The sequence below is a fragment of the Callorhinchus milii genome, unplaced genomic scaffold, assembly GCF_018977255.1.
Source record: "Callorhinchus milii isolate IMCB2004 unplaced genomic scaffold, IMCB_Cmil_1.0 Scaffold1, whole genome shotgun sequence".
Classification (NCBI taxonomy): domain Eukaryota; kingdom Metazoa; phylum Chordata; class Chondrichthyes; order Chimaeriformes; family Callorhinchidae; genus Callorhinchus; species Callorhinchus milii.
In genome coordinates this window covers 17,305,504-17,328,731 of record NW_024704742.1, presented here as the reverse complement: position 1 = coordinate 17,328,731, position 23,228 = coordinate 17,305,504, and the positions used below count along the sequence as shown (strand labels likewise).

The following is a 23,228-nucleotide window of genomic DNA, read 5'->3' as shown; positions in this document are numbered from 1 at the left end:
GCTTCTGAAATTTGACATTAAAGAACACTTTGCAAACTTTGTTTCCCTCTAAAAAAGTGAGTCTCGCCTCTGGTGTTGAAAATTGACTTTATTGGATTGATTTTCTGTGCATTAAGCCTTGAGCACTGCATAATAATGTTTAATCAGAATAAATCAATTTTTTCCTTGGAGTGAATTAAAGTCATTTAATAGTCATTTAAGTCTTGTCATTTGGGATGTGTTGCATATCCCAGTTGAAGCAGCAGTTGAGGTGATCAAATTTGGACGAGGAAGAAGGAAAATTAGTCAGAGTTTTCGTTCTGATCGCTATCCTGGAAAGTGTGGGATGTCGAGTGAGGAAAAGATCAGGATCGGCTGGGATGTCCTCTGGGGTCACATAGTTTACACTCAGTGTCCATGCTGATACATGGGCATTAGTCACTTGGGCAAGTGTACCACAAGGCAGCCGATGCCAGTGAATCAAATGCAAGGATTATAAAATATATAAAATAATATTGTATATTATTTTATACGATAAATGTATGCTGGCAAGAGTTCAACAACCTTCAGGATGGGAGGAGAAGATTAAAAACAATAAGAGAAAGCCTGACAGATAATTATTACTTGCAATGCCAGTACAAGTCATTCATAGAGGTGTCTGAATAGAAAAATGGCTTGCCTTCTGAACTGTTTTTTCTGTTGCAGGTGAAATGAGCGAGAGCAAAGCAAGGCGAGTTCGGATAAAGGAAGTAGACGGCTGGACACTGAACATGCTCATTGATTATGTCTACACAGCTGAAATCCAGGTTACAGAAGAGAATGTACAGGTACTGTGTGAGTAGATCACTTTGTTTAATTTTAAGTGAAGCTCTTATAGACAATAATTACTGCAGTGTTACAGACTTGCTTTCTATGGGACCTCCGAGATAACTGCAATGTAGTCTCAGTGAGGTCCATGGTGTATGATTACCAACAACTTGCCCATTCATATACAATGAATCATGAGTCTTGCATTTATTGTAGCGCTTTAATACCAAGGGGTGTTGAAACAATTAATAATAATAATAATCCTTGCATTTGATATAGCGCTTTTCACGTCTTCTAAACGTCTCAAAGCGCTTCACAGAATATGCTGTAAAGTGATTTGACTGTATATTTGTGGGTGAAACACAGCAGCCAATTGCGCACAGCAATGTCCCACAAATAGTCGTGGATTGAAAATGACCAATTTATTATTGTTTTGTTTTGGAGGGATTATTATTAGGCGTGTGGAGTAAGGAAACTTGCCCAAGGTTTCGCCCTGCCTGGAATTGAACCCAGGAGTCTCGCTTGCAAGACGAGTACTCTAACCACTGAGCTACACGACTCCAGGTTAAATAATAAGTAATCTATGCATTTGAAATAGAGCCATATTGGGTTGTTGAGAGATGTCTCAAAGTGCTTCAGAGGATATGCAGTAAAGCAATATGATTGTGTGTTTTGTGTCCAAATTAATGATATTAACGGGGAGGTTTTGATGGCAGGTAGAGAGGAAGAGATGAAAAAATAAGCCTAAGAGCTTTGAAAGAGAGTTCCACGGCACAGAGGTGTAACGTTTGGTGTTTTTTTTAACAATGGGAGAGCTTTGGGGATTTTTCTCAATTTCCAAAACAGAAATGTTGTCGAATGAGTCTAAGTAATTCCAAAATAGTCTAATTTATATGCTCCTCCCTACCTCCATGACCTGCTTACTCAGAGACTGGTTGCTCCTTCCGCTCCATGAGCTCCAGCCTGCTTCATATCCCCCTGCCCAGCCCACCTCACCATCTGCGGTCAGGCATTCAGCCTCTCTGCTCCCACCTTTTAGTTGAAAATATTATTATTATTAGGAGAGTGTTTTTTTGCACAGTGCTGCTTTGTCGTTTGTGCTCTAATCTTAGAATCCTAAAAATTTCCTTGCAGAAGGTCATTCAGCCCATTTACCTGTGGCATGCTAGTTCCCCACTGCTCTAATTCTATTTCTCTGCTCTTTCCCTATACCAGTTTACGTCAATACTCAAGTGTCTAGTCTAATTCCCTTTTAAATCTTATAATTCAGTTTTCTCTTGTGGTTTCTACCCCACATCCGAGCCATGACCTGCTCTGCCTTCCCCCACCTCCACAACATTCCCTGGCTCTGCCACTGCCTCTCCCCTCAGGCTGCCGAAACCCTCATCCATGCATTTATGACATCTAAGATCAACTACGTCTACTCCCTGCTTGTCGGCCTTCCCAATTCTGACCTTCACAAGCTGCAGATCATCCAGAACTCTGCAGCTTGTGTCCTCTCCTGCAACAGGCTCCACAATCCTATCACTCCCATCCTCGCCTGGCTTCACTGGTTCCCCATCAGCAGAGGATAGAATTCAAAATCCTCGCGTTGCGCCTTCCTACCTCTGTGACCTGCTAACCCCATATCAACCTGTCTGCTCCCTCCGCTCAACAGGCTCCGGCCTGCTCCATGTCCCCCACCTGTCCCATCCAACCATCGGTGGTCGGGCCTTCAGCCTCTCTGTCCCCACCCTTTGGAACTCCATCCCACAGTCCCTTTACCTTTCTCTCTCCCTTGCTCCTTCAAGGCATATCTCAAGACCCTCCTGTTCGACCATGCCTTCGGCCACCCCCCTACCTTTACCCTCCCTACCTTCCACCCCTCCTGGAGGGAATCTTGATTTTACGTCCTCTTGCCCATTCACCAAACAGTGAAAATCTTGTCATAATTACCATCAAACCCTTTCAAAATGTTGAATATTTATGTTCCCCTCTTAACCCTCCGTTGATTAAAGTCCAGATTTCCAATCTCTCCACGTAAATAAGTACCACTATGCTTATTATTACATTTGTGAATCTGTGCTGGAGTTCCCCTTGGCTGTGAGATCCTCTCTGGAAAGTGTGCTAAAACCTGCACAGATTCCATCAGCGGCAATGTAACTAATGTCATGTATGGATTCAGCATCACCTCTGTTTGTATTCAGTGGCACTATATTACAAAAAAATCCATATGCCTGTATATGGCTCTTTGCATCTGTAATTTGGCTTTTCAAGATTTATATATTTGCTTTCCCAGATTAATCTCTTCTTCTATCCTTAGGAGAATGTTATCGTTTAGGACACATTTCCGTTCCTATTCCTTTGGCATATCCGCACACTTCCTGTATTCTCCTGACACTTTGCCATGGTTTGCCAAAGCCCCACATATGCTATTCTTTTGTAGTTCTTAATGAAAAAGTTTGGAGCAATCACTAATCTTTTATAAAACTATTGTGAAGTTTCACTGAGAACAAACTTGTTAGCTCTGTGCAGAAATCCACCCACTATCTTGACTTGTACCTGTAGAATAGCCCCTTCAGCAAAGTACTGGAGTCTCCCGATGTGAAAGGCGCGAGTGTATATAAATGTAAATTTTGTATTGAGTACTGCAGCATCTCGGAATCCGTACCCAAGCATGAGTCATTGTCCTCAGAGAAGGAGTGGAAAAGATGTGCTTGTGGTTGTGTGCACGGAATTGCATGGGTAATTGCCACTCTTTTAGAGCTGGGTTTCTCGCCTGTTGGGTTCTGCAATAAGAAAATGCTCTGAAAATAGTTGATCCTTTTCCATTTGAGACTGTTTCTGATTGCACTTCTGAAATTCATAATAGTTTTTTGGAATACTTATAGTCAAGGGGTTGATGTGTCAGCCTGTCTCAACTGGTAGCACTCTTGCCTTTGAGTCAGAAGGTTGTGGGTTCAAGCTCAATGTTGGGACTTGGAACTTAAATAATCTAAGGTGACCCTCTTATGCAGTGCTGGGAGGTTGTTGCATTGTCGGAGGTGCCGCCCTATAGATGAGACGTTAAACTGAGGTTCTGTCTGCCTGTCCAGGTGGTAAAGTTTACTTGGCACTATTTAAAAGAAAAAGGGAGTTTCTTCCAGTGTCCTGGCCAACAATCCCCAAATAAAATTGGCCATTCACTTCACGGCTGTTTGTAGAATGTTGCTGTGTGGATATTGGCTGCCGAGTTTGCCCACAAATACACTGTCACTCCACTTTACAGTACATCCTGTGAAGTGCTTTGGGATGTTCTGGTGCGAAAGGCATTATACCAAATATTATTGTTATTGATGGTATTTTAGTACAGGAACTATTGGTGGTATAAGATTAAAAAAGCTAAACCAATCTCCTGCAAAGTAACCTCCCCTTTGTTGTCAAACTAACTGCTATCCCAGTAGTTATAATAAAAAATCTTTGCATTTGATATAGTGCCTTTCATGTCAGGATGGCATCCCAAAGTGCTTCACGGGATATGTTGTAAAGTGGAGGGTCTGTAGTTTTGTGTTGTACCTCTTTCTGACGTGTGGTTGTTGTAGCAGATGGAATTGCAGTGTAATACTTTTGGAAAGGTCTTGATGTATTTGCTTTATACGGTACTTAAAATTAATGTTGTTTTATATGTGTTATAATTACAACTGTTATCACATTAGGTATCACAAGGATTGATGAGGTTATAAAAACGAAAACAAAACTGCCAAATTTTAAGAAGACATCAAACTTAAAACTTTATGCAATTGAGAAGTCTTGTCAGAGCGGGCCTGGTAGGTTTAAACATGGCTCAGGGAGCAGAGGAACTAAGGAGCTCATTCAAGGAGGTGATTTGGAATACATTGGATCATTGTGTATCCACACAAAGCAAAGATACCAAGCTAAAGGGCACTCCTGCTGGTTGGAAGGGGCCACAAAGCAACTCATAAAGAGGAGGGGAAAAAAGGCATTGAAGGCCATGAAAGAAAATGGCATAGAGGAAAGATGGACTCATTAACAGAAAGCATGCCAGGATTGTAAGAAAGGTATCAGAGTGGCAAAGACATTTTTTGAAATGAACATGGCAAGAGATGTGAGGAATAACAATAACAACAACAACAACAAGGTTACATTTGTATAGCGCCTTTCACGTCGGGAGACGTCCCAAGGCGCTAGACAGTGTAGAGCATTTCAGACCCGAGCTGGGGTCAGGGAGGGAGAAAGGAGGGGAAGGGGGGTGGCTGATGGCATGGTTGAAGAGGAGGGTTTTGAGGCGGGACTTGAAGGAGGCTAAGGAGGGGGCGAGGCGGAGTGATTGGGGGATGGAATTCCAGAGGTTGGGGCAGAGTGGCTGAAGGCTCTTCCGCCAACGGTGGGGCGGGTAGGTTGGGAGACGTGGAGCAGACCAGAGCCGGCTGAGTGGAGGGAGCGGGCGGGTTGGTAGGGGGTTAGGAGGTCACAGAGGTAGGGTGGGGGGAGGGCTTTGTAGGTGAGGACCAGGATCTTGAACTGGATCCTCTGAAGGATAGGGAGCCAATGGAGTCGGGCGAGAGTGGGGGAGATGGGGTCATGGAGTTTGGTGCGGGAGAGGACATGGGCTGCAGAGTTCTGGATTATCTGCAGCCTGTGGAGGGAGGAGTTGGGAAGGCCGACAAGCAGGGAGTTTGCATAGTCGAGCCTGGAGGCTTTCAGCTTTCAGTTACATTAAGGGAAAAAGAAAAACAAGGGATGGAATAATAATATAATAATAATCCTTGCATTTGATATAGTGCCTTATCATGTCTTTGAGACATCTCAAAACGCTTCAGAGACTATACTGAAAGTGAATTGACTGTATATTTTGTGGGCGAAACGCAGCAGCCAATTGCGCACACCAGGGTCCTACAAACAGTCGTGGATTGGGAGACCAAATTATTTTTATTTATTTTGAAGGAATTATTACCCCCGAAAAAGTGATCTACCAATCGACTAACAACCGGGATCCTACTTACTGCTAGGTAAACAGAGACCTGTAGATTAAGGAAACTTGCCTAACATTTCGCACTGGCGGGAAATGAACCGAGTTTCTCTCGTTTGTGAGGCGAGTGCTCTCACCACTAAGCTGCAGGACTCTGACAATTGAAGGTGGGATTGGGTGAGGATATGACAAATGATGCGACACAATCTGTATTAGTATTAAACAAGTTTTTTGCCTCAGTTTTAGTTAAGAGGAGACAGGAAATGTATTGGATCTGGAAAAAAAAACTCAGTGGTGTTGCAGAGGCACGTTCTGACACTATACATATCCATGCCAGCGTAGTTGCCGAATAACTGTAAACTTAAGGTAAACAAATCCCAAGAGCCGGATAAATTGCACCGAGGATCTTTAAGAAACTAAGGGAGGAAATTGGCAGGAACTCTGGCACAGATCTTTCAGAAATGACTGGATACTGGAGAGGTGCCTGGGGCGTGGAAAAAGGCAGATGTTACTCCTATTTTTAAGAATGGTAGCAAAAGTGTCCCAGGAAACTACAGATCAGTGAGTTTAACATCCATTATGGGTAAAGTTATGGAAACTCTTATTAAAAATAAGATCATGGAGCATCTGGACAGTAATTAGATGATAAAATATAGCCAATATGGGTTTATGAAAGGGAGATCCTGCCAAACTAATTCACTGGTCTTCTTTGACGGTGTGACAAAAGAGCTTGATAAAGGGTAAGGCAGTGGATGTTGTATATCTGGATTTCAGTAAGGCCTTTGATACAGTTCCTCATGAAAGGCTGGTACTGAAAATAAAGAAAGCAGGAATCAGAGGACGTATCTTGCAATGGATACATCATTGGCTGATCGATATAACCCAGGAGGTGGTGGTACAGGGAATGTCTGGTACAGGGAATAATAATAATAACAATAATAATAATAATAATGTCATCAGACTGGGAGAATGTTACCAGTGGAGTTCCACAGGGGCCTCTGTTTTGGGACTTCTTTTATTTAACATCTTCATAAACCACCTGGAACTAGGAGTCACAAGCACAGGGCTGAACTTGCAGATGACACGAAGCTAATGAAGGTGGTAGACTGCAAAGATGAACAGGATAGGTTACAGGAGGGCTTGAACATAATTGGGCAGATCGATGGCAGATGAAATTCAATGTAGAGAAATACAAAGTGCTTCACATAGGGATAACAAATCCAGGAAGGGAACTATTGTTTAAAAGGAAAGAAATTAATCTGTACGGAAAGTGGACCTGATTGACAATAAATTGAAGCTTTTGCAACAGTGAGTAAGGCAAACCAGATGCTGGGTTGTACTAATAGGGCAATATTGAGCTGAAATAGTGGGGCAAACCTACCACTTAAAAAATCACTGGTGTGACTGCACTTAGAATACTGTGTGCATTTCTGGTCACCACAATATAAAAAGAATATTGCAGCGATTGAGAGGATACAACAACAACAACGACAACAACAACAAGATTCCATTTATAAAGCGCCTTTCACGTCAGGAGGACGTCCCAAGGCGCTGCACAGTTGGGTCATGACCCGAGCAGGGAGGAAATGGTCAGGGTGAGGGGAGGGAGGGAGCGAGGAGGGGGGAAATGGTCAGGGTGAGGGGGGGGGGGGAGCGAGGAGGGGGGAAATGGTCAGGGTGAGGGGAAGGAAGGGAGGGAGCGAGGAGGGCAAGAGAGTCGAGAGGGGAGCTGAAGGCACGGTCAAGAGAAAGGTTTTGACACCGGCCTTGAAGGAGGAAAGGGAGGAGGCGGCGAAGGCACTGGGGGATGGAGTTCCAGAGCCTGGGGGCTGAGAGGCTGAAGGCCCGACCACCGATGGTAGGGCGGTTGGGGGGGGACGTGGAGCAGACCGGAGCCAGAGGAACGGAGGGTACGGACAGGTAGGTAGGGGGATAGTAGGTTGGAGAGGTAGGAGGGAGCAAGGCCGTGAATGGCCTTGTAGGTGAGGATGAGGATCTTGAAATCAATCCTCTGGGGGATGGGGAGCCAGTGGAGGCGAGCGAGGGTGGGAGTGATGTGGTCCCGAAGCCTGGTGCGGGACAGTACACGAGCTGCAGAGTTCTGAATGACCTGCAGCTTGTGGAGGGAGGTGGCGGGAAGGCCGGCGAGGAGACAGAATGAGTGAGGAGATGGAGGGACTGGACGATGAGGAGCGATTAGGTAAACTGGGCATGTTCATGCTGGAGAAGAGATGGTTGAGGGACGATATGATTATGGTCTTTTAAGATTCTGAAGGGAATAGATAATGTAGACTATGATGAGCTGCTTTATCTTGTACTGAACAGTAGAATCAGGGAGGACACAGCCTGCGATTGAAGGGGGGTAAATTTGGAACAAATCTGCAGAAACACTATTTCAGTGAGCGAGTAATAAACTTATGGAACAGGCGGTGGAATAGACAGATGTTGTGGAACCCTGACTGTCCGGCGCTTTGGGACACCCTCCTGACGTGAAAGGCGCTATATAAATGTAATTTGTTGCTGTTGTGCTTTGTGAGAGAAAGTGTTGTGCATTATTTGGATCAAACTACCCTACAGATCTTCTTCCTCTATAGATTTGAGATGTGCCTTTGTATTTTTCCTCAAGTTTCCTTCTCTCTTCTGAAGACACAGAACTCTCCTCAGACTGGAGTAAGGCTTTATAAGTGCCGACTGATATCCAGACAGAAGAGACCTTGGTTTAACGTCTCATCAGAACCGCCACTTTCAATAATGCTTCCCCACTACTTCACTGGAGTGTCAACCTCATGACTCACAATAGGACCATATAGTGACCGTATAATCGAGGCTGACACTGCAGTGAGGCCTTGGCTTTTTTGTAAGATGGAGGACATGGAAAGGCTGGTCTTGCAATGTCATTGTGCTGATGTGCGATGTGGCACAGTCAGTGGTATCTCCCAAATATATCATATTCCTTTTGACATCACCAGATCCTGCACAGCCTCATCGCACCACATGCATTGGCGTCTCTCTTCCTCCTGCTCATCCCGTTCCAGCAAGGATAAAGCTATTATTAGGAATGTATATTCTGAGCATTTCTGCTGGGAATTTATGACATCATCTCTCAAAGCTGCTGTACCCCAGCACACTTATAGTACTTGCGAATTGAAGTCTCCTCTCTCTCAATCCTTGGCCTCCTACTAGTTATTTTTAAGCCAGTGGGTCTGACTGTTGCATGTTTCATTGAAAAAACAAAAAGATTATGAGAGATCAAGCAGATAGAATGAATCCACCCAATTGTAGGGGCGGGGGGAGAGGAAAAGACACTGCGAGAGATCATGTTGGTTTTAAAGGGATTAGAAGCTTTAAACGCTCCTCTATACATTCCTTTACACCAGTCGAACACGTGCTTTGTTGTCAAATTGCAGAGAAAAATGATGATTGTGAATTACCTGCCAGATGCGCTTTGGTCTATAATCATCTTCCTAAGAAGTGGTTTCCTAGAGACCACAATGTATCTTGCAAGTTAATTCTGATATTGTCACTGTGAACATTTACTACTGAATTTTTTTATTATTTGGAAGGGAATGGGTCTTTTTAGTTGATCAAATGCTGCAACTGTTGATGTAATGCAGGAAGGGAAGGAAGTAATTTTTAATCAGAAATACACAAAATTTGTGTTGCCATGAATTGGCAACACCAGCTTAACGTTAGCACAATACGCGAGTAATGTGATGTTACACAACACTATGCAGTGTTTCATTCTTAGTGCTGTAATTGAAAGTGTGGTGCAAAGATTGTTGAAATCTATTAGCCTAATGATATGCATCCACTTGTAAAGAAGCAGTTCAAGGATAGTTGTTAATATCTTAGGAATCATTAACATTATTGTTATAGGGATAGTAATTGTTGTGTGTATAGGTTTTTATCAGAACTCTGCAGCTTGTGTACTGTCCCGCTCCAGGCTTCGGGACCACATCACTCCCACCCTCGCTCGCCTCCACTGGCTCCCCATCCCCCAGAGGATCGAATTCAAGATCCTCATCCTCACCTACAAGGCCATTCACGGCCTCACTCCCTCCTACCTCTCCGACCTACTATCCCCCTACCTACCTGCCCGTACCCTCCGTTCCTCTGGCTCCGGTCTGCTGCACACCCCCCGCCCCAACCGCCCTACCATCGGTGGCCGGGCCTTCAGCCTCTCAGCCCCGAGGCTCTGGAACTCTAACCCCCAGTGCCTTCGCCGTCTCCTCCCTTTCCTCCTTCAAGGCCGGTCTCAAGACCTTTCTCTTTGACTGTACCTTCAGCTCCCCTCTCGACTGTCTACCCCCTCCTCGCTCCCTCCCTTCCCTCCCCTCACCCTGACCATTTCCCCACTCCTCGCTCCCTCTCTTTCCTCCCCTCACCCTGACCATTTCCCCCCGTGCTCGGGTCCTGACCCAACTGTACAGCGCCTTGGGACGTCCTCCCGACGTGAAAGGCACTCTATAAATGGAATCTTGTTGTTGTTGTTGTTTTTAATTAAAAATTGTGACCAGCAGGCAAAGCAGTTTTTGTGTTGTGTATACAAGCATTGGGAAATTCCCCTGTTCACTTCTCTTTTAGGTTGTTCGTAAATCATTCTGCAAATATTATGATAATAATTGTGGCATTTGGTATTGTTCCCTTCACATCAGGAGGATATCTCAAAACGCTTCACAGGAAATACTGTAAAGTGGAGTGACTGTGTATTTTGTAGGTGAATGTCCTGGCCTGTTTTGTACGCAGCAATGAACCACAATCAGCTGTGAACTGAATTACCAATTTTATTTGGGGAATTGTTGACCAGGATCCCGGGGAGAAACTCCCTTGTTAAATAGTACTGTTGGATCTATAATGTCCACCTGATCAGGTAGGCCGGACCTCAGGTTAACATCTCAGCCGAACGCCAGCACCTCTTACAATGCAGCACCTAAGCAATCAAAAAGTAAATCAAGAAATATTTAATCGAGAAACATTTGTTGGCCATCCAAAGAGTTCAGTCACCACTGAACTAGAGGGAAGCCAGAAATGTCTGGGGCATCCTTGCTGACTTGTGGTACATTTCAACATTGACTAAAATGTGCGTGGCTTTACCTATTCAATGAGCTTTCTGAAAGATTGAGATCTGCTGGGATTGAGAAAAGAGTTGACTTTGGCAGAAAAGTCCCATACTTTTCAATGTTAAGCAAATCTACGGACCTTGTGTTAATAATAGTATCTTCGTCGAGTTGAGCTGGAGAGACATATCTTGCAGTGTCCAGCTGGTCCAAGGCAATGTTGATAATTCACCATCTTGTCGGGCTCAGAGTTAGAAGCTATCCTTTGGTTTGGCATTATTGCTTCTTGGCTGTTGATACTTATTTGCTGTAATCCTGCTTTAAATTCTGCTTCACTCCTCTCCAGTCTATTTACAAATGATGTCAATAATTGGTTATATCCACACCACTTTTTCTCTAGCTCTCGTTTAAGTGTTAATAAATTCCTTCAGACAAAAATAATAATTTTCACCCTACAGGAGGTAGCATAAGTAAGTTTTATTTTTGAAATCTATTCTTCTGTTGCCATATGTGGTAATGCTGCATTGAAATATTAACAATAATGATAATCCTTGCATTTGATATAGCACCTTATTACATCTTCAAGACAGCTCACAGCACTTCACTGTAAAGTGGATTGAATGTATATTTTGTGGGCAAAACGTGGCAACCAATTGCACACAGCAGTGTCGCACAAACAGTTATTTACAATACATGTAATAAAGTACATGTTCCCTGGTTCACCACCCACCTATGCTCACTGAAGAGCCTGGTGCGGGCCGCTGAACGCACCTGCCTCAAATCTGGCCTCACGGTCCACCGACAAATCTCGCTGGACCTCCTCAAAATCTACCGCTCCACTCTAGTCTCGGCCAAGTCGACTCTCTACCCCCTCCTCGCTCCCTCCCTTCCCTCCCCTCACCATTTCCCCATTTATGTTCACATAATGTTGGTTTAGTTATCCTACGAAGATTATAAAATGAGTTTATTTTGAAGTGAGAATTTGAATATATTACTACCCACTACGGATTCAAGTGTATTGGGTTCACTGCATTGACCAGTCAGCAAAGTATTACTTCCACTGGTGCTTGACCTTGAAGTTCTCTTCGATCGTGCCTTTGGTCGCCCTCCCACCTCTCTGCCTCCCCTCAACTCTACACCACCCCTCCCCCATTCTCGGGCCCCAACACCTGAATGTTCAGCGCTTTGGGACGTCCTCCCGGCGTGAAAAGCGCTCTATAAATGTAATTTTGTTGTTGCTTGTTATTGTTGTTGAACGAAGCAATTGGAAAAATTGAACGATTCTTGAAAAATGCTGAATATTTCCCACCTGCCCTACCATCGGCGGTCGGGCTTTCAGTCTGTTCTGCCCCCAATCTCTGAAGCTTCATCCCAAGTCCCTTTGACTTGTCACTTCATTCAACCCCTACAAGGCCTGCCTCTTTGACCATGCTTTCGGCCATGCTCCCTCCTCCTGCCCCCAACTCGGGTGCAAACTCTTGGGACAACCTCCTGACGTGAAAGGCACTGAATTGTGAATTTTTATTGTATATCAGTTGCTGGATAGTCCTGAAAATCTGCATCACGCTGCAACCTTTTAGTCCATGGGGAAATTGTGTGCATGTATCCATATGTGCAATGGCTCGTGCAGAGACTTAACAGCATAATAGTTGGGCCAAATGGTCTGTTCCTGTACTACACTGTCTGTGTAATTTTGTCTTTGCAATGGGTTTCAAACAAAGAAAAATAGCCACAATGGCTTCTATTCTATGATAAAATAATATAAGAATAATCCCCGCATTTGAATAGTACCTTCTCAAAGTCATTGAGATGTCTTAAAGCACTTTACAGAATATATATTGTGAAATGATTGTGTATTTTTGTGGGTGAAGTTGGCAGCCAATTGCGCACAGCACAAACAGTTGTGGGTTTGAGTTAGAAATAAAGATGAGATAAAATAGAAACCCATTATACATCAAAAGGAATATGGTTTATATTCTGTGATTAAAATAAAAAATTATTTCATGATATGAAAAGGAATATGATATCAATGCAAATGAACATTTTTAACTGAAAGATGCAGGGTGCTCAGTTATATTTCAAAGACTAATGCTACCGGAGCTGCTGAGCTACTGGAAAACGACAATGGACTTGAAAGTCAAAGTACTTTTTCCTAAATATTCTTAAAGAGCAAATTTATTTGCTTGTGAATAAATGAATAGAAAAATCCTTTCATTTTATGTAGTGCCTTATCACGTTGTCCAAACGCCTCTGAGCTTCACATGATTTATTGTAAAGTGTGGTGATTGTGTAGTTGGTAGATGAGCACGGCAACCAAGTTGTGAACAGCAATGTATATTAAAGTATATTGGTGGTAGCTGTGTCTTCCTGTCGGCATGTAAGAACTTTGTTTATACATGATTCATCACCGACCATTGATTGTAATATATGTTCCTATTTTTTGACAGGTCTTACTTCCAGCAGCAGGACTCTTGCAGTTGCAGGATGTGAGAAAGACATGTTGTGATTTCCTGGAATCCCAGCTTCATCCTACCAATTGTTTAGGGATTCGATCCTTTGCTGATATGCATGCCTGCACAGAACTCTTGAATCAAGCCAACACGTATGCAGGCAAGTGCTGTTGCAGGAGCTCCTTTTGTTTCGGGACCTGTTTGTGATTGTTAATGGTTTAATTGTATGCTACGTCCTTCACGTAATCTGTAGCTTTTCCTTTCTCTTGTCCTTTGTTTCTCCCTTGTCTAGTGGTTCATCAGTACACATAGTAAGATTGACATACAGATACCTACTATTCAAATTCCTTACTTGGGCAGAAAACTTATTGCAACATCAAAACGGGTAAATGTGTCTCAGTGCTTCAACAGTTCAACAGTCTATTTGAGTACAGTGGGAAAAAAGCATTTGTCATCAATTACAGTTTACTTTATCAGCATCACGGAGTTTCAGGATTAAACTCCCATCACTGACCATTTGAATCCATTTCCTCTGATACTTTTTTAGCTGAGAGTATTGTGGAAGATTTGTTTGAATTTAGTCTGGTCAGTCAGTCTCCTCTGTTTTTTTAAAAAAAACTTCTGAGGATGTATTTTACGTATGAAAGAATGATGGTTGTTGCCAGACTATTTAGAAATATTGTGTACAGCATCGCTGGTTTTGAACAGTGACAGACGATGTGTTGCTGTGTATGCTTAACTTGTTGCTATGTAGGTTTAATGAAGTACAGCTAAAAGCTAAGTAATTTTAATTCTTGTGCATTTTAACTAAATTACTTGAAAGCTTCCATGAATTGGCTTAATTTTCCTTTAGTCAAACATCTCTTCTGTTAATTTTGTGGTTCTGATTATATTTTAGTGACCTTTCTCCCTTCATGCCTGCTCCCAAAAGCGTTTGACTCCTTTTCTTTCCCGTAGGTTATGATTTCACGGGTGCCGGTCACCCTCCAGTGGTCATTATTCATGTATTAGTCCTGAGGGGTCAGCATACCATTCAGCCATAAACTAACCATAGTCTCAGCCTAACCCGAGCCTTATTCTGTTCTCGCTCAATGTCTCACAAGTGCACCTTCCAGGCACCTTCAGTCCCAGAAACCACCCAAAGTGTACTCACTGGCACACGTGGCATTATTGGGCAGACTCCTACCAATAAGTAACTTAATGTCTGGTGGCCAGATGAAATGGCATTCTGTTTTTTTTCCTGAAACTTGTAGCATCACTATATATACACAATATAGTCTATATTAACAATTTACACTTGTGTACCGCCTTTTATGTTGGGAGAATGTCACAAAGCACTAAGGCTGAGTGGGAACCTGAGTTGGGAGGGAGCTCTGTGTGTGTGTGTGTGTGTGTGAGTTGGGGAGTTGTTGGAGTGAGATGGCTGAAAATACTAAGAGGTAGTTCTTAAGGATTTGAAAGCAGAGAGGGAAGGGACACAGAGACAGTGGAGGTATTTGAAGAAGAAAACAAAGATTTTAAAGTTGATCAGCTGGGAAGATAGGGAGACATTGGGGCTGGGCGAGGATAGAAGCATAAAACTCTACAGTGCATAAGGAGGCCATTCGGCTCATCGAGTCTACACCAGCTCACAGAGGAAGTAAATCAATTTAATACTCCCAACCCACCTTATCCCTACCCCTTCAAGCCCTTCTTTTTCATATGCCTGTTTACTTCCCTCCTGAAAGTTGCAATGCAGTGAAAATGATAGGGCAGGAGAGGATATATTTCTCTGTGGTCTGCAGTTTGTGGATAGTGGAACGTGGGGGTGCAGACAAGCAGAGGTGTTGGAAAAACCTAGGCTGGAGCTATGTTGGACTGAGGTAGTGGAGGTGGCAGGCAATGTTGTGGAGATGGAGGAAAGCAGACTTGATCAGAGCCCAGATGGAAGATTTGAAGGAGAATTGAGGGTTGAACAAAACCTAGAGGTTCCTCACAGGAGCTAGACGAAGGAGGTCAGTACAATGAGAGCCTAAGGTGGGCAGGCGTTGATGCGAGCTGAGCAGAATAACCTTAACTTTGTCAATGTTGACTTGGAAAAAGTTACAACTAATTCAGGGCTTGGATATGTGACAGACAGTTTTACACACTTATGTAAAAATACATGGTTTATATTATAATGTGGCTTGATTGACTTATCAGAATTCAGTGCAACTGCAAGGCTTTGTTTTAAAATCCTGGTAATGAACTGCGTATAATGATCTAGTAATAACCTTTGTATTTAGTATAGCACCTTAACACGGTATTGAGATATCTCAAAGCACTTCATAAGATATACTGTGAAGTGTAGTTACTATGTATTTCGTAGGTGAACAGAGCAGCCAATTTCCACACAACAGTGTCCAACAAACAGCCTAATGACCAATTTAATAACCAATTTTATTTGGGGGATTCTTGGTCAGGACACCAGGAGAAACTCCCTTCGCTTTTCTGAAAGCACCATGGAATCTATAACGTCCACCTGAACAGGCAGACAGGACCATGATCTGATAAATTGTCCAAACGCATTCAGTGGGTTAAATTTCTTCATTGTCTTCCTGTTGGAGAAGAGCAGAAAAAACTGGGTGGGTTTATGTTTTGTCCTGTAGCACTCTATAGCGCATTGGTTAAAGTACTTCCCTTGCAAGCGAGAGGACATGGGATTGATACCCGGGCAGGGCGAAATGTTAGGAAGGTTTCCTTACTCCACACACCTCTGTTTACCTAGAAGTTAGTAGGAACCAGGTTGTTGGTTGATTGGTGAATCGCTTTTCTAGAGGTAATAATCCCTTCAAAAAATATAAATATATAAAAAAAAGTGGTCATTCAATCCACGACGGTTTGTGGGACACTGCTGTGCGCAATTGGCTGCCGCCTTTTGCCCAGAAAATAAACAGTGAATTCACTTTACAGTATATTCTGTGAAGGACTTTGAAAAGTCTCAATGACGTGATAAGGCACTGTATCAAATGCAAGGATTATTATTGTTATTATTGTTTGAATGTGGCTTTGAAAAATCTTCAGTATCTTATTTGATCTGTACCTAAAGATAATACATTGATATTTGAATTAAAGATAATCACTTGAGGAATCTCAAGTGAAAAGGTGCCACCTTCTTCCCCTGTTTGTATCTAATTTGCATGCTAGGACTGTAATAGATGCAGATATACTTGGTTCGTGGACAATTAAACCTAACTGTCCATGGTTGCTGTCCACAGAGATTCAGGCAATTGTGGTTTTATTGTGACCGTTAGTGTACTCTGTGAAATGGCATTAATTTTCTTTTTTCCCTCTTTGCTTTGTTTCTTTGAACAGAACAGCATTTCTCCGAGGTAGTGTTTGGCGAGGAGTTCCTCAACCTTGGCATAGATCAAGTGTGCAGCTTGATAGCCAGTGACATGCTCACAATCTCCTCCGAAGAAAAGGTAAAAAAGTGTAAAAGTTTAATTTTGCAAGATTGGTTGAAAGTTGAAATTAAGTTATGGGGTGGAGAAGCTCTTAACTTGATATCTAGTAAGACATCCATTAATTCGGGTTTGCTCATTTGATCTGGGGAATTGTTGGTTAGAGCATTTTGAGAAATGCCTTCTCTTTTCATATGATTAAATGGGATATTTAATGTCCATTTGAATAGGCAGTTTAACATGTTATCCCAAAGATGCCATTTCAGATAATACAGCGCTCCGCTATTATTGCACCTAGACTATGCACTCATTTTAATTCTTTTGTTACACTCAACATGATGGATATAATACATTTTAATGGTTTAAGAAAATCTGAGGATTCCTTTAGGATACTTTTTGTCAGGAACTTATCTGACCTTTATTTAGTATTTCCTATTAAGACTGGCCTCTCTAGGCATCATCTTCAGTTATTTTTCTCACACTATTGGCTTTGGTTATGTCCATGTTGTCTTCTACAAGAGCAAATCTAGTTTTGTAAATAGTAGTAATATTATCATTCTTGTCAGGTATTGTCAGAACAGCACTATTCCTGGAGTCGGTGCTGGACAAGAGATGTAGAGCTGGCTGTCAGCTGTATACATGTGACAGTGGACCCCTTGAGTATGGTTTGTCACCAAGGCGAGCATTTAGATGAAGAAAAGAAGAGGAGCAAGGATAGTGACAATGTGGAGTCAGGAGGAGAAGCTCTTGGGAGCCAGTTTTGAATCAGTGTCTGTGGACATGCTTTTAGCCACTTTGTCCTTGAACTCTGGAACTGCCTCTATCCCTCTGCCTCCCACCCTCCCACTCTGCTTTCAAAACCCTTCCAAAAATATAGCTACCCCCTCCCCCAACGCCCATCCTGTTCAGGCTCTTACTCCATCTTTGTAAAGCACTTATGAGCTGTTTCCCCATGTGAAAGGTGCTATATAAATGCAAGTTACTTTTATAATAATAATAATCCTTGCATTTGATATAGCGCTTTTCACTTCGGGAGGACGTCCCAAAGCGCTTCACAGAATATACTGTAAAGTGAATTGACTGTATATTTGTGGGCGAACGCGGCAGCCAATTGCGCACAGCAATGTCCCACAAACAGTCGTAGATTGAAAATGACCAATTTATTATTGTTTTGGTTTTGGAGGGATTATTATTAGGCTCTGTGTGGAGTAAGGAAACTTGCCCAAGGTTTCGCCCTCTGCCTGGAATTGAACTCAGGTCTCTCGCTTGCAAAGCGAGTGCTCTAACCACTGAGCTTTTGTTGTAACCTGGACATTACTGAGTAAAGACTGAGGAAGTGTTTAAAGTGCACTTGTGGTGTGGAGAAGGGCGGTTTGCTAGTTTAGAGAAAAGATGGAGATTCATCCAAATTATGGGGGAAAAAAGGTAGATTGAGCTGCAAGAATCTGCATGTGGCAGCACCAGCAGATGAGCTGATTGTGTGCTGGGGAGATGGGGCCAGGCAAGAAGTGGAAAATACAGAGAGGTTTTTTTTTATTCATTTCATCTTGTTGAATATTCATGACGTTCCCCTTACTTAACACCTGTTCTTTTATGGAGGACCTGCTGCTGTAGGATTGACAGAGCTGGTGGCTTGGCGCGGAAGGGGTTAATTATCAGCCATTAAATATGTGACAAGATGACATAGGGTCTGTTCTGAAGTAAATTGCCTCTCTTCTGCATCCGTGACTTGCTGAAGTGTTGAGCGGGGTGGTTGTGCTGCAGAGTTGCTAATTAGTCATTTGTTGTAGGCTGCTCGTTGCTATAGCAGCGCAGTGGCCGTCAGAATATGAATACAGTGCAGTGTGTTGATCTATTCAACTGCGTAAGGTATAACGTTGAATACGCTTCGCTTTAATGCTTGAACAATACAGCATTACCTCTTTTATAAATACCCTCATTAATTTTATTATTGGAGGGTTTCAGGGGAGAGAACCAGATTTTCCATCTCCTTTGCAAAACTGACAACTGAAGATCTGTATTACACCACGATCTGTCTCACTGGCTTTCTCAGTCTATTGTAATTGCAAGACACCATCATTGCGAGGTGTTGAACAGGTGACAGCTGTGAGAGAACCTTTGTTCAGTTGATGGTCAGAGCAGAATAGCTTCATATGAATTACCTATTTAGTAACCAATTCTCCAGTGGAATCCACATCACAAATACAGTAAAGCTGCAGTACACATTAAGGCCTTTCTACCTGGATATGTGACTTAAACTATAAATTATATAATTATATTATTCACCACAAAATACACAGTTAATTCACTTTACAATACATTCTGTGAAGCGCTTTGAGACATCTCTACAACGTGATAAGGTGCTATATCATATGCAAGGATTATTATTATCAAATATTTAGTGTTGTGCCTTGGCAGTGCTGGAAACCTCTTATATACATTTTAGTCTTGATAGAGAAATTGTTACACTGTCAATTTGAACTGTGGGAAAAATACAGTTGGAAAGGTTGTCCTTCCAGATTAAATAATAATTCTTGCATTTGGTATAGCTCCTTATCACGTTGAAACATCTCAAAACACAGCACAGTTTTCTATGAAGAGTGTATTTGTAGGTGAACGTGGCAGCTAATTTGCCAACAGAAATGTTCCCACAAAGTGAATGACTCATTTTTTTCTGGGGTATTGTTGGCTAGGATACTGGATGAAACTTCCATCTCTTTTCCAGTAATGCAAATGGAATAATACTAATCTTTGCATTGGTATAGCACCTTTTCATGTTGTCAAGGCATCCAAAAGCGCTTCACAGAATATACTGTAAAGTGGTGGGATTGTGTGTTTTTGTGCACATAACAATGTTTTACAAAAAAGCCATGGAGTGAGCAACTGTTTTTATTGGGGGATTATTGGCCAGGACAGTGGAAGAAATTCAGCTCTTTTTGAATAGTGTCACAAGGCCAGCCAGATGGGACCTCAGTTTAACGTCTCAGTTAAAGGATACCACCTCTGATAATGCAGCGTATCCCCAGCACTGCATTGGACTGACAGGCTGGACTATATGAGTTCCAAGTCCTGACATGGGCCTTGAACCAACGACCATCTGACTCAGAGGGGAGAGTGCTAACGCTTGAGCCAGGCTGACACTTTCAAATAATTCAGGTTTTGACATAAGAAAGATATTGGTATTAAACTAAAATATATTGGATTGATAGGAAAATAAGACCTAAAGATGGATGTGAGAAAGCGCTATAGCAAGTGCATTTATTATTATTGTTGTTATTTCTTGTTCATTTGCCAGATGATTTTTTTTCAAAACTGAACCTGAAAGTAGATATTTGGGTGTTGCCTCCCTCCCTGCTCAGATAACATCATTGACTGGGTTTCCTTTGGAAATCTCAGGGCCTGGGATATTAAACCAGTTGTGTCCCAACTATCCAATGGAGTTTCAAAATGCTTGATGAATACTACATGTGTATTTTGAGCATTCAGATGCTTGCCACAGACTATTGAATGATTGCGCCCCCCCCCCCCCGCAAGTACACATTGTTCATTGTGTGTCTATAAGAAATTGCTTTGCAGATGGTTGCAGAGCCTAAACATTACCTGAAAGTGGCAAGCACTTAACTGTATTGTGAAGGTGACTGTTACTGTGAAGGTGACTGTTATTGTGAAGGTGGCTGTTATTGTGAAGGTGATTAACAGCTGACTGTAATATGCAGATAGATAACTGACTGTAGTGTAAAGTTAATGACTATAGCAACTGACTGTTGGATTGTTTTAATCAGGTTTTTGAAGCCGTCATTGGCTGGGTGAGACATGACAAGGAAGCCCGGCAGGAGCACATGGCACGATTGATGGAGCACGTGCGTCTGCCTCTTCTCACACGGGAATACCTGGTGCAGGTAACACACAATTACTGATGTTAAAACACGGGCTGTGAGGGGAGAGGTTGGCGTGAATATAAATGCTTCCAGAGTAGAAAAAAAATTAAGGCCGTAAAAGGGGGTTCGGGTAACGGAGAAGAGAGGTAAAGCGCAAGTGCAGTGTGAGGAATGTACAGTACTATACTTTGTTCAGCATTTACTTATGGCATTTACTGCTGTTGACTTTGTTTGACAGAGGGTAGAAGAAGAGACACTGGTAAAAAATAGTAATGCATGCAAAGATTACCTCATTGAAGCTATGAAGTATCATTTGCTTCCTGCTGATCAACGGGCATCGATGAAAACAACACGAACAAGACAAAGAACTCCCATCAGCATTCCAAAGGTAGGAGAAGACCCTTTATCAATATTCATACTTTATAAAACGTGCCCCTATTATTGCAGCACCAATTGTTCTGTTGCGTTCATGTGTCCACATATCCGACCGCCTTTTATTTTTCTTCAGCTGTAAGCGTTATCAGCCAAATATTATCCTCTTTTGACTTTTCAACTTAGGAACTATCTAGGAGTGAATCAAATCATATACTGTAGATTGCCAGATTGGCTAAATTGATGGTATAACTGCTTGCATCTTCTATTACAGAAAACCATATAAATTTTTGTGACAAAATCAGGGCAGGATATTAAGGCAAGTTTCCTTAATAACCATTCCAGACTGCATATCAAAATAGTGTAATATATTGTGTGTTTCCTCATCCTAACAATTGATAAAGAGACAATTTTTTTTGTTTCTTCCCCCCCATTCTCTCTCCCTTATATTCTTGAATAACTGCATGAGCTTAGCTGAGGGAAGAACACATTTTCACGATGTGGGTGTTGCTGGAATATTTTTTTTTACGAAAAACCCCCCAAAACAAAAGTAATGTAATGAGACTAGTAGTTTTGCCTCTAAATGCAGAACATGACCACCCAACACTTCACCTTTCAGGTCATGGTTGTGGTGGGCGGCCAGGCACCAAAAGCCATCCGTAGCGTGGAGTGCTTTGATTTCTCAGAGGAACGCTGGTACCAAGTGGCTGAACTTCCCTCCAGGAGGTGCCGAGCAGGTAGATCGGCTCAGAATAATAATTACCCTTGAATAACTTCCTCTTCGACTGTGCTTACAGTTACTTCTTCCCTCCCCTGGCTTGGTGTCAGGCTCCGTCTCGGTTAAGCGCTCCAAGATGCTGTCCCGCATGAACAGCTATCAAAGAACCTCAAAAATCTGCTAGCTATTGTTGTAGCCTTCGGAGAACACTGTATATGCCCCTTCTCATATTCTCCAGACCCTGGCTGATATCTTGGAGTTTTGCTTATGAAAGCCCTGCTACAAAACATTGAAGTCAATTGGATTGCAAAAGTGCTCCTTGGGAAAATTAGGTACTGGTGTATTCAGCAAGGAACAATCTCCATATAATAACAATAATCCTTGCATTTGATGTAGTGCTTATTGTGTTGAAACTTCTTAAAGCGCTTCACTAAAATCAGTCAAGTGTAGTGCCTTTTGATAGCCAAACACTGCACCTTTCGGGGCATAGCAATGTCTCACAGACACCTGAGTGCTGATTGACCAGTTACCTGCAGGATTGTTGGTTGGGACAACGAGGAGAAACTTCCTTCTCTTTTCAGATATTATGGGGATCTTTAAAGTCCACCTGAACAGGCAGATGGCAACTTGTTTTAATGCCTCATCTGAAGTAATGACATCTTTAATAAAACAACACTAAACTTGAATGACACAATAAGCTTCAGTCCCTGCAGGGGCCACTACATTCTGTCCCAGAGATGAGAATGCTATCAAGTGAGCCAACCTGATGGCTGTTAAATCCTGATAATAGTGCCTATTTTGCAGTAAGTTTACAGTTGTGGATTTTTAATTGCATTTTAACCTGCTAATATCCTCTGCAGGTGTGGTGTGCATGGGTGGATTGGTTTATGGTGTTGGAGGTTTTAATGGTTCTTTGAGAGTGAGAACAGCTGATTCGTATGATCCGATCAAAGACCAGTGGGTGACCATTGCTAACATGCAGGACAGGCGGAGCACACTGGGAGCTGCAGTACTGAATGGATTGCTTTACGCTGTGGGGGGATTTGACGGAAGTACAGGTATGTTTTTGTTGTGAACCCCAGTTGCCTCCCTGGTGTATAATGAACTGGGTTGGGTAGCTTTTTTAATGTATGCAATTTAATGTTTATGAATCCAATTCAAAAAAAAGTTGGATTTTTTTAAAATAGAAAAGATCTGGCTTTACACTTTCATTTTATTTATCCAGCAACATTCCTGGCCCTGCTTGAGAATTAACAGAAATATTTGTACTGTGTAGTAATACAACAATAATTTTACGTTTACATGGGGGAGTGGGAGATGTGATGAAAGTGCAGTCACAAAGGTAGGTCTTAAGGCTGGTTTTACAGGTGGGGAGGAATAAATGAATTGTACAGAACATTTTTGACCTTTGACATCACCAGATTTGAGAGTCAAATGCATCAATGTATATCTGAAATACGGAGATTTCAAATAAAATTCCTTGAATAAAGAAACTGGAAGAACGTCATTCCAACTTGTAACTCCTTCTGACCCCATTTACTTTCCCGTGAGTCGAAGCGTTGTTCTTCCAGTTACCGGAAGGAAAGAATCCCCACTT

The 23,228-nt window shown here is 42.4% G+C and overlaps 1 protein-coding gene across 1 annotated transcript in view; it reads left to right on the top strand.

The window, feature by feature from the left end:
• LOC103187166 (kelch-like protein 2) overlaps positions 1-23,228 on the top strand; it is a 54,126-nt gene that overhangs the window by 24,716 nt on the left and 6,182 nt on the right. Inside the window, exons 4-10 of the mRNA XM_007906547.2 lie at positions 685-806; positions 13,239-13,401; positions 16,575-16,684; positions 20,446-20,562; positions 20,780-20,929; positions 21,533-21,650; positions 22,492-22,689. Of these exons, the coding sequence (XP_007904738.2) occupies positions 685-806; positions 13,239-13,401; positions 16,575-16,684; positions 20,446-20,562; positions 20,780-20,929; positions 21,533-21,650; positions 22,492-22,689 (978 nt within the window). The remainder of the gene's footprint in view (positions 1-684; positions 807-13,238; positions 13,402-16,574; positions 16,685-20,445; positions 20,563-20,779; positions 20,930-21,532; positions 21,651-22,491; positions 22,690-23,228) is intronic.